Genomic DNA, 11,660 nt, shown 5'->3' on the forward strand with positions numbered 1-11,660 from the left:
ATGTGATAGCTTCTGAATAAATTGTCCTTGACTTTAGATTGTGTTCTATTTCAAGTTCGACGTACGTGTAAGGTCGAAATTAGTAAAATCAATCAAGCTAATGTGATAGCTTAGCAAATTGTTCCTAGTACACGTGAAAAACATAATTCACTACCAGTAAAACAACCATTAGACACTGATTGAAATCAGTGTGTATAACTCTAATTGCCCACTGAAATCCGTGTGTGATGGTTATTAGCCACGCTACACTCACGGATTAAATTTCTGTCCCATTTGAGGGGGGTGAGCAATGCCCTCTGCGTACAGAAAAAACAGTCCGTGTGAGATTTTAAAGGGGACCCACCCAAATTCTGATTTGTTGCATATCCATCAAATCAGTGTGAGTTAAATATGTTACAAATCAGTGTGAACCTAATAAGATTTTCACATTTACTAAATTTTAAAATTATAATATTCAGTTTTTTTTTTAGATAATATTCAGTTTTCTCTCAAAAAAAGAAAGATAATATTCAGTTTTAATTAAACATTATATCTAGCAAAAATTCTCAATTTATTGAAAAATAAAAGTGATATTTGAACCTTTCCCCAACAAAAACATAGATCGCGATCCATTACACTCAAGAATAGAGAGATCAAACAAAAGAACAGAATATAGCATAAAGATTAATCCTAGTCGCTCAATCTGCAATAAGTAGAAGAACTTATTGACAACAATTTAAACAACAAAAAACATAAACTGATAAATAGAAACAAAAGAGAGATGCAGCCCAGATCCGACTTCAAAACGCCGCGATAAATGCCAATCTAAGCATCACTTTCCCAGCCAACCAACAGATCGGACCAGATCCAGCCTAACACAGGCGGGATCTCAAACAGAACAGCGATTGGAGAGGTGAATCAACCAGAAAGAAGTGCATACTCCGACGATGTCATCAATCACACCGATCGGAGCACCAACATCATCTCCTTTCCGATCCACCAAAACTGATCCAGCAACAAGATCCGCCTTCAATTTCTGGGGCTGCTTCTTCCCGATCTATCCGTGCAGGTGTGGACATGAGTGGTTTTTCAATTAGAAGTTAGATGAGACTGAGATTGGGATAGTTGAGTATTTGAAATAGGCTGTGGGAAAAGAGATGAGATAAATGCAGTTTTTTAGTTTTGACTCTAATTAAAGCTAGGACTCTCATAGTCTCGTAGCAGATGGAGAGAGAGAGCGAGAGACAGTCAGTTTTGAAAGGTAAGAAAGCTAGCATGATGATCAGAGGCTAATAAGATGATGGAGAGGGCGGATAAGAAGATAAGAAAACGAAGCAAAGCAGTTTAAAGAAAAAGAATGTTAAACTGGGCTAAGGTCGGTATGAAATACAAACACAATATACACAGATATCTGTGTGAGATATGTATTGTCACAGATATCTGTGTGAGATATGTATTGTCACAGATATCTGTGTGAGATATCTATTGTCACAAATATCTGTGGGTCTACGTTTTTTTAAACATTTTAATTATTTTATCAGCTATCTTTTACGTAGATAACCGTATGAAATACAAACACAATATACACAGATATCTGTGTGAGATAAGTATTATCACAGATATCTGTGTGAGATAGATATTGTCACAAATATCTGTATGAAATACAAACACAATATACACAGATATCTGTGTGAGCTAAGTATTGTCACAGATATCTGTGTGAGATAGATATTGTCACAAATATCTGTGGGTCTACGTTTTATTAAACATTTTAATGATTTTGTCAGTTATCTTTTACACAGAAAAACCGTATGAAATATAAACACAATATACACAGATATCTGTGTGAGATGGGTATTGTCACAAATATATGTGTGAGATAGATATTGTCACAAATATTTGTGGGTCTACGTTTTGTTTTACATTTTATTATACTTTTTATATTATAAATAAATTCTGACTTGCACAGATATCCGTGTATATCTATATTTTCACAGATATCAGTATAAATTTTCACACTGATATCTGTGACTATTCCAAATCACACAGATGTTTGTATGTACTATTATGAATGTATTTTTGGTGGGGTCCATATAAGTTAATAGTTACGGTTGTCTGTAGCACTTGATATTCCACACAGATATCTGTGGCTAGTTAAAATCAGTATGTATAAAATCAGTGTGGATAGGTTATTTTGCTAGTAGTGATTTCGGCTTCCCAACAAAAGAAAAACATAAATTATTTATGAAATATTAATAAAATGTTGAAAACATGGATCAGGTCCTACCAGTTGAGCTAAGCTATCTGATGTTAGAATGCATATTCTGCCGCTATAAATATGCGAGTGTTCTAGTTGAAATATGTACCAAAACAGAAAGAGAAAACCAATCAAAAACATAAGAGTTTAAGAGGTAATGGAGGTAGAGCAAGTTCTTCACATGAATGGCGGAGATGGCAAATTAAGCTACGCAAACCACTCACTTCTTCAAGTTAGTCTCTCTTTCTCTCTCTCAATTTTATTTTCTTTATGAAAAAGATTAACATGGTCCTAGCTGTTTCAATTTGTTTTAGAGAGCTGTGATTTCGACGGTGAAGCCTATAGTGGATGCAAGCATAGAGGAGCTCTGCAGCACTCTCTTCCCGGAGTGCCTGAAAATAGCGGACTTGGGATGCTCTTCGGGACCCAATACCCTACTGGTAGTATCAGACATCATAGCCAACATCCAGAACACGTTTCGAAAGCTCAACCTTCCCCCTCCATCCCTCCAAGCATTCTTGAATGACCTTCCCCGGAACGATTTCAACACGGTGTTCAGGTCACTGCCTGGCTTCTATAACAAGCTCGATGAAGAACATGAGAACAAGTCGGGTCCTTGTTTCATTGCAGCAATGCCTGGTTCCTTTTATGGGAGGCTCTTTCCTGACAACTCTCTCCACTTTGTTCATTCTTCTTGTGCTCTCATGTGGATCTCTGAGGTAAATACTCTTGATTGTCGTTTGTACGTCGGTTTTGTTCTTCTTCTTGTTTTTTTTTTTTTTTTCTTTTTCCTTCTTTATTTTTTTTTTAAATAAATCCTAGTTCAAACTAATCTATTATGCTAATATATGCCTCAATGATTGACTAATGAAAATTCAACATGATCTCTATGCGCAGGTCCCAAAAGGTTTGGTGACGAAAGGAGGAGAGGGACTGAACAAGGGGAACATATATATAGCCAAGACAAGCTCACCCGCTGTGTTTAATGAATACTTTGAGCAATTCAAAAGGGACTTCAGAGTCTTTCTGAGGTCTCGGGCACAAGAGCTAGTCCCGGGAGGTAGTATGGTCCTCACAACAATGGGCAGCATAAATAGCAAAGATCCCCTCTGCATTTGGGAATTTGTCGGATTAAAACTCCATGACATGTTTTTAGATGTATGCATGTGCCAGCAGGCATTAGATTTCTTCATTTTGGGAACGATAATCTTTCTCTTACTAACATACTATGATGAATTTTTCAGGGTTTGATTGAAGAGGAAAAATTGGACACATTCAATATGCCATACTACACACCAACAACGGATGAGGTGAAAGAGGTTATCGAGGCTGAAGGTTCTTTTACCCTGCAAAACCTCGAAGTTTTCAGAAATGACTGGGACTCTTATATAAAACAAGCAAACTGTGGCTTTGACAAGAATGCGAGGGCAGCAATACTGTCCACTGACATAAGAGCTGTGGGAGAGCCTATTATGGCCAGCCAATTCGGAGAGGAAGCCATGGACGATTTGTTTCGCAGGTTTGAAGAAGATGTTCTTGATCACATGGAAAAGGAGAAGTGCCAGTTCATCAACCTGGTTATCTCGTTAACTAAGAAGCGTTGAATATGAATGTGCTGCAGAGATCTATTGCTTCTGTTTATTGTGGTGGATTCCCTGTTTTATTGTCTTGTTGAATAAATTTTCATGTTGTAGTGTGCAATTCCTAGCTAGCCTTGAGGTTTTTACCATTAAGGTTAAGTTAGTCAATTAAATTACCATGAACATGATGCAAATACCGGAAATCCGTTCGGTCACCTTCAAACTGCGGAAAGAAATTTAAATTCTAATTAAACATTTAAGTTGTGATAAATTACGAGATTGCCACCGCATCAAAATATTTCATTAAGATATTGCTATTGACTGTCAATAGTAATATTAAACTATATCTGCTACCAAATATAGACCTCTATAAATTAATATTAAATAGTAACCAATGAAAATGAAGAAGATGAATTCTTGAGTGAGCCCTGGAAGCTTGTACTATCATATTCAACAACAAATATGTAATACTACTGAGGGTTAATATATTTACCACATTACTACTAAAAGTCAATATACTTATTGGCGTTGCATCTAAGAATCTGTATGCTTCTTGTCATTGATATTCACAGTTAGTAATTGACATTTTTATTGGATAAGTCTATTTACAGATATTGCTATTGACCATCAGTGTACTTACAACATTTGCTACTGACCATCAGTATATATACATACAACATTTGCTACTGACTGTCAGTACTTACTGAAAAATAATAACAAACACTATAAAGAAGTTGAATTAATATAATCAAAGCTCTAATCACTACTAGACACCATTTAAGGACCTTTTTTTCAAAGCGTCCTAATAACCCTATGAGGACGACTTAAAAAAATAGGAGCAATAGTTTGCTTGCCCATCCGAGTTTTTTTGTCGAAAGTTAAATTTCCCACTTTTTTTTCCCACACATATTCGCACTTTGGCCTCTAATTTTCAGTTGACCTCTCTCTCTCTCTCTCTCTCTCTCTCTCTCTCTCTCTCTCTCTCTCTCTCTCTCTCTCTCTCTCTCTCTCCCTGTGCATCTCTTCCAAGTCGAACAAATTGGATCTCTGATTCTTTAGCTCTGAGCAAAATAAATCTCACCACATATGCGTAATTCTCTCTTCTTCTCAATCTGTCTATAGCCGTTTCTTCTTGCCAGATCTATATGCTCTATGCAGATTATAATGTGACGGTGGCTTTCTCCTATATCCAAATCGGAATTAGATGGTATGCCAGATGGTCAATTCATAATCCTTATTTATGCGGATGAGATGCTAGAGGTTTAAGTTTTGTTTTCATCTACTCTTCCGCAGAGGCCAAAACCCTCTCATCCTCTCAGCAATGTCGTCGTCGTCTCTCCCCAAACCCCCAACCTAGCCGCTGTCCCTAGAAGCCTCCGACCCCCTCCTCGATGTCATTGAGGAGCTCAAGCGCTGCCAGCGCACTGATGTTGTGTGTGGCTCGCAACACCACCCGCCTTGCGACCACGCAAACGACGAGTTGTGCCAGAGCTTTTCGTTAAGCCCTTCATCAGTGGCGGAGCCTCTGGTATGCTCGCTACCTGCGTCATCCAACCTATCGATATGATCAAGGTGAGTGTTGAAACTCGTCAAGATTGTAACTTTTGTGAGATTTGGATTGGACTCATGATTCCAACTCGGATCTGTGATTTGTGGGTCTATTTCGGATTTTGACTTGGTTTGGTGGTGTAATGTGGTTTAATGGGATTGATGGTTTAATGGGTTTTCGTTGTGTTGGTTTTGGTGTAGGTGAGAATTCAATTGGATCAGGGATCAGCTGGACAAGTTGCCAGGACCATGATCAATGAGGAGGGTTTTGGTTCATTGTATAAGGTAGGCTTATTTGGTGTGAATACAGTTTGAGTTTTTGATTCATGATTTACTTGATTTAGTGTTAGATGTGTTGGATGAGCAATTTATATCTGTTTGAATTAATTCTTGAATACATATGAATGATTTAGATTCTTCATGCCAATTAGATATGTATTCCTTTCCAATAAAATGGGGACTGTTAGATTAGTAAAGGTTAATATATAACAGGCTGAGACATTAATATATAAAATGGTTATCCTATGTTTATTATATGCACTTATATATGTTGGTTGTTATACAAATCAACATACCTTAGATCTGTTGTAAGCTCAATCAATTTTCATTTGGCATAGGGGTTTGGAATCAACAAAGGTGAGTAATTGCCCTTTCAATGCTTGAGCTTGAGTTCCAATTTCAGTTATTCAGATCTTAGGATATTAGGTAAAACTACATATGTGCTTTCTGAGGTTTTTTTTTTTTTTTTTTGGTGTTCTGAGGTTTCTTACTGCCAAATTTGAGTTGCTGGTTTTTGTCAAATTTTGTATTTATTGCATTGTAAATGTTCGAACTGCTTTACAGTGCTAGCACTTAGAGGAACGGACTATGGCAAGTCAAAGATGAGTTATCCGGGCCATGATTTTAGGTTATTCTTACTATCTACTAATCATTTAAGTAAGTTGTAATGGATTAATCTTTGTAGTTTTAGATTTCGAACATTTGAGCCTCTGGCTTGTAAAAGTTTATATTCTGGGGATCCTTCTCAGTTGTTACTGCATTATCATCCAGTGTTGTAATGTCAAACCTTTCCTGCTAGGAAATACCAACAAGTTCACTAATGTTGATGTGTTTGATTAATAATGCTACTTATTGGGTTTGCAGCTGAAGTTTCTTTTCCTTTTGGGGGGTGGCTCAAGGGCTAGTTTCTTGTTTCCACTACCACATTAATCAGACTTGCTGCTAACTAGTTGTATTCATAACTACTCACAATGTTCTTGCAAGTATCACTATTGTATTAGTGCTTATTGAAATTTAATGCTCATTGATTGGCTAAGGGATATGATGATATTCGACTTGATTGAATTTACTTGAGAAGTGGATATTTCACTTGCTAAGTTCTGGTGTGGGTTCTTTATTTGTTAGAATAAAATGCTTAGCCAATTTACTTACACTTTCTATAGTTCACTATGCCCCTTTTTTCAGAACAGTTTTAATTCTAGTTTGGTTATTGTAGGATACTAGTCCTTCCATGGAATCCTTAGCTTTGAGCTGTTACATTGAAGGTTTGTACATATTTTCTTTGTGTCTTTCCCACATGCATTAGTTTCTTGCTGCTTATTTATTTTTCAAATGCCGAAATGAGTGGTAATGTTTGCAGACTTGGAATGACAGCTAGTTTGCAGACAGTTTTCTTTTTTCTGTTCTGGTTGTCTTTTTTGTTTCCCTTTCTGAATTTATGAGTCTCTCTGTTATCATATTCAATGATTCATTCTTGTGTTCTTTTTTTTGGATAGAAAAAGTTTAGGTAAGAGGGAGGCTTCCCTACACTACCAGGGCCAGGGCAAACCTACGACCTCAACCCAACAAGACTTACGAAACTGGCTAGTGTCCCAGCCCAGCCCAGCCCATTGGTATGGAATTATGCAGGACATTTTCTAGATTGCCCACCAAATGAGAGATTGTTGGTAGCGGGGATCGAACTTGTGTGGGTTTACACCTCAAGTCCGCCCTTGCCAACTGAACCAACGATTCTTGTGTTCTTTGATAATATTATATGGCTGCTATGTACATAACACATTCCAGCAATTATCTAATATTTGTATGTTTTCTGGGTTGTTTATCTAGGATATTATTTGGCAAGGAGAAACCAGTGGAGTTAATGAAGTGCTGCATTCATTCATGATTGATATCCAATCAGAATATTAGTGGAGTATTCATTAAGTTATATTTTCCAAATCATTTTGTAGTCACTTTAGACTTATTTTGTATTGTATATTAATGTATTTTAGTGAGTAATATAGTCCTTTTGGTGGTTTTAAGATGCTTTGGATATATCTTATTTTTGGATGGTTTTCAACTTTTAAGGACACCGTTTATGTATAAGCAAAGGATGACTCTTTCATTTTGTTTTGAGGACACAAGAAATGTGTCCTAGTAGGGAAAAGATCGAGGACACATTTCTATTGATATGAAAACAGATTTTATGTGTCTTCTAATGGATACAAGGACACTTATTTTTCATATTTGAGGACATATTTTATTTGTCCTGGTAGGGAAAAGAGGACACATTTCTATTGATATGAGTTCACATTTTATGTGTACTCTATTGGATACGAGGACACTTATTTTGGCCTTTAAGGACACAGTTTAAGTGTCCTATTAGGGAAAAGAGAACACTTTTCCAGTGTCCTTGTATATGACTTATAATGACTGCTGGATAGAGGACTATTTTTTAGAGAGTCCTTAAATGTATTAGAGGACACTGAACAGTGTCCTTAGATACATTTTTTCTAGTAGTGAATTGTAAATAGAACTAAGATTTTATAGAATTGACAATACCATAGTTTCATTTATTATAAAAGGGTTCGTAAATTACTACAATTTCCTCACAAATGAACTTAAAATAGATATTATAAGTTTTCCAACTATGTCGTCCCAAAAGACCACATTAAACAGCTTCACCCATGTTCTCAAAGCCTCAAAAAGTAGTCTTCATCTTGATATATAACAAAAGCATAATCATGAAGTGAGTACCTCAATAAGAACATATTCACAAATGTTATTGACCTTTAGTAACAAACAACAAGATGAACAATATTAAGGGAAAAAAAAGAAGCTTATATAAGTATCCTAAAACTCAATTAATCACACTAAAATTAAATGCATCAAACATAAGTACAGACTCCAAGTCAATTCCACCATTTGGCATATAATATTAATCAAGAACTCTAGAGCCTAGGAATCAATTGGAAGGATTCGGCTTCCAAATTTCTCAGTGATAAAGAAATGTATCTATCTCCTCTTATATCATGAAATCATTATGCATAAGAAATTGACTCTAACTGAATAGAAAAATAGGAATTACCCAATTCAAATCCTTACTTGCAGATTCACATCATATCTCTATCACAGCCTGAAATCAACATGTAGAAAAACTATTCCCGATCTGATAGAAAAATAGGAAATTACCCATTTCAAATCCTTACAATTGCAGATTCTCATCGATCTCTCTCATTTCAAATCCTTACAATTGCAGATCCTCATCTCCTCTCTCTCTCTCTCTCTCTGAATGAACCAAATCTAACCAGATCGGCGGATCTATCAATGATATAAGAAGGGTACCTCTATCAATTCCAATCTAATAAAATAATAATAATAATAATAAATGAAAATATCCCGCATGATTTAGCTGACCGCAAGGGCTATCTAGGCAATCCGCATGGGAATCGATTAATGGGCCACTGCGCATGGTAAATAGTTGGCTGAGTTTGTAGTTATTGGTAATTTGTTATTTTATTTAGGGAGAATTTTTCAAATAGTACCTGAACTAAAGGTCACTGTGAATTAACGTGCCTCACTTTACACTAACTACACTTTGGTACCTGGACTATAAAACCCGACACATTTTTGATACCTGCCGTCAATAACTCTGTTAGTTAGTATGTCACCTGGAATACTTTTAAGGGTAAAGTTGTCTCTTCACTATTCACCTTTAGAAAGTCAAATTTTTTTTGCCCTCGAGTTCACTCTCTTCTCTGGTTTAATAAGTCACAAACCCACCGGGAGGAAAGCCTCCATCATCATCATCCACAGATTCTCCAAGACCAACCCAAATCCCATTTTCCCTCTCAATTTCTGGATTTTCTCTTTCTCAATCTAAGAGATCAGAAGACCCAAACAACCCTAGAATCAAACTCAAAATGTTGGCTTCTAAAACCCAGCTGGTAAACCCTTGTCTAAACCTGATCTCATTCCCTCCTTCCCCAAAACCCCGCAACATCCCCAACACCCTCACCTTCTTCCGCCCCAAATATCCACCGCACTCGTACTCGCACTCACTCTCAATCAAAGCCCAACACCAGGCTCATACCACTCCAGGTCAGCTCCGGGTCGACATTCTCTCCGAATCCCTACCCTTCATCCAGAAATTCCGAGGCAAAACCATCGTCGTCAAGTACGGCGACGCCACCATGAAAGACGAGACCCTCCAGGCCACCGTCATCAGAGACCTCGTCCTCCTCGCTTGCGTCGGCCTCCGCCCCATTCTGGTCCACGGTGGCGGCCCCGAGATCAACCTCTGCCTCAAGCGCCTCAACATCGAGGTCAACTTCCACGACGGCCTCCGTGTCACCGACGCGCCCACCATGGAGATCGTCTCCATGGTCTTGGCCGGCAAAGTCAACAAGCATTTGATCTCCTTGATCAACTGGGAAGGAGTCAAGGCCATCGGCCTCTGCGGCTCTAACGGCGAGCTCATCACCTCCCGCCCCGCCCCCAACGCCGCCAAGTTAGGGTTTGTCAGTAAAGTTATAGGTATGAGCTGTGGTGTCCGGCTTGTGCTGCAAGAATAAGGTATTGTGTGGTATATTGTGATGCTGATGAAACCCATTGTAGCAAATGGAATGAGGAGCACAGGGAGAAGGGAGAAGATGCTTATGATGATAACATTTTTGAAGATTTGGTAAGGAGATTTGAGACACCAGATAGAAGAAATCGGTGGGATTCCCCTTTGTTTGAGTTATGGCCACATAGAGAAGGTGTAGGATCTTCTGCTGCCATTCTAGATTCGATTTCGTATCTGACAAAGAAGGTGGACTTCGGAGAGGCTACGGCGGCTCACGGCGACCTGGCTTGGAGGAATGGCAGCTACGGGTTGTCTAGGCTTCTAGGCAGTAGGTGAAGGCGGCCCAGAAGATATCAGATCATTAAGTGAGTCTTGAATTAGGAGATCGGATGAGCACAAAAGGAGATTGGAGCTGAGATTTGATCATGACCGAGAGAGAGAGAGAGAGAGAGAGAGAGAGTGAAAATACCAAACTACCCTTTATAAAATTGAATAATAACATGAGGTTAACGGTGTTATTAACGGTGTGTATTTAAATGTAGTCGGGTTTTATAGTCCAGGTACCAAAGTGTAGTTAGTGTAAAGTGAGGCACGTTAATTCACAGTGACCTTTAGTTCAGGTACTGTTTGAAAAATTCTCCCTTTTATTTATTTGGTTGCGTTATTTCTTTTGCTTCTCACTATAATAATCCTTATATTTATTTGTTTGACTTAACTCAATAAGGGTAATCAGGATTGTTCAAAATTTGGTGACTTTTTTTAGAGCTTCACTTTATAGTACCTAGCGTTATACTTATGCGATGGCCGGAGTAATAACCCGGAACATGATGTGTTTTGATCTCAATTTCAGTAACTAAAAAAAATAAAAGTTAGGAAACTGCCTGCTGGAATTTTTGGATTGAATTATGTTTTTCACCCACTCTTTGATGCGATTTTTTTTTCTAATTTTCTTTATTTGATTTTGGTACCATAATGACATTTTAGATGCTGTATATATGAATTAAATTTATTTTATTCAAATGACATATATAGCAATTCAAATTTTGTTGAAGCCTTTAGACACCAAAAGAAGGGCCTCCATTATAGAGTATCTAGAAGATCAATCATTGGTCTAAAAAAATCTAACAAACTATTATGTAGGGTGCTGCCGCAAATCTACTACAATAGCTGATTATGTTCATTTCATAGCTAGTTATCTATCTCGTCGGTAAAATGAATAGTTCATTAAGAAATTAAACCTTGTGCGTCTAAACAGATCCATTTTTGTAAAGCTATAATATAAAAATTTCTCTTTTTGAAAGTTTACACAATGTCAAGCTCATTTCAAACTTTCTCCCTAAGTTTTGTCATCTTTAGATGATCTGAAAAGATTACTCGAAAATTATTCAGTCCACTGATCGTGGACGATCACTAACGAGTCAACACCACCAAATGAGTGATTCTGATGGTGTTGACTTCGTCTTTACCTTTC

The 11,660-nt window shown here is 37.5% G+C and overlaps 2 protein-coding genes and 1 long non-coding RNA gene across 3 annotated transcripts; all 3 read left to right on the plus strand.

The window, feature by feature from the left end:
- Nucleotides 1–2,309: 2,309 nt before the first annotated feature.
- On the plus strand, nt 2,310–3,922 carry LOC133741525 (S-adenosyl-L-methionine:benzoic acid/salicylic acid carboxyl methyltransferase 3-like). Its single transcript, XM_062169405.1, has 4 exons — nt 2,310–2,468; nt 2,551–2,955; nt 3,134–3,394; nt 3,481–3,922. The coding sequence occupies exons 1-4, from the start codon at nt 2,394–2,396 to the stop codon at nt 3,838–3,840; spliced, it is 1,101 nt and encodes a 366-aa protein (XP_062025389.1). The 5' UTR covers nt 2,310–2,393; the 3' UTR covers nt 3,841–3,922.
- An 887-nt stretch (nt 3,923–4,809) lies between these two features.
- On the plus strand, nt 4,810–7,857 carry LOC133741526 (uncharacterized). Its single transcript, XR_009861984.1, has 4 exons — nt 4,810–5,388; nt 5,566–5,649; nt 6,208–6,908; nt 7,471–7,857. It is a non-coding gene; the product is annotated as an uncharacterized LOC133741526 (long non-coding RNA).
- Nucleotides 7,858–9,545: 1,688 nt separating this feature from the next.
- On the plus strand, nt 9,546–10,525 carry LOC133737333 (uncharacterized). The gene is made up of 2 exons (XM_062164911.1): nt 9,546–10,177; nt 10,240–10,525. Exons 1-2 carry the CDS (start codon nt 9,546–9,548, stop codon nt 10,523–10,525), a joined length of 918 nt encoding a protein of 305 aa, XP_062020895.1.
- The last annotated feature ends 1,135 nt before the right edge of the window (nt 10,526–11,660 follow it).

The sequence above is a fragment of the Rosa rugosa genome, chromosome 3 (genome assembly GCF_958449725.1).
Source record: "Rosa rugosa chromosome 3, drRosRugo1.1, whole genome shotgun sequence".
NCBI classification, from domain to species: domain Eukaryota; kingdom Viridiplantae; phylum Streptophyta; class Magnoliopsida; order Rosales; family Rosaceae; genus Rosa; species Rosa rugosa.

What these genes read in the sequence shown, in the direction of transcription:
- LOC133741525 (XM_062169405.1), top strand. Translation starts at nt 2,394, where the DNA reads ATGGAGGTAGAGCAAGTTCTTCACATGAATGGCGGAGATGGCAAATTA. An exon ending in CAAACCACTCACTTCTTCAA is followed by an intron (nt 2,469 to 2,550) that starts GTTAGTCTCTCT and finishes AATTTGTTTTAG; the next exon opens with AGAGCTGTGATTTCGACGGT. An exon ending in TCCATGACATGTTTTTAGAT is followed by an intron (nt 3,395 to 3,480) that starts GTATGCATGTGC and finishes TGAATTTTTCAG; the next exon opens with GGTTTGATTGAAGAGGAAAA.
- LOC133737333 (XM_062164911.1), top strand. Translation starts at nt 9,546, where the DNA reads ATGTTGGCTTCTAAAACCCAGCTGGTAAACCCTTGTCTAAACCTGATC. An exon ending in GGTATGAGCTGTGGTGTCCG is followed by an intron (nt 10,178 to 10,239) that starts GCTTGTGCTGCA and finishes AACCCATTGTAG; the next exon opens with CAAATGGAATGAGGAGCACA.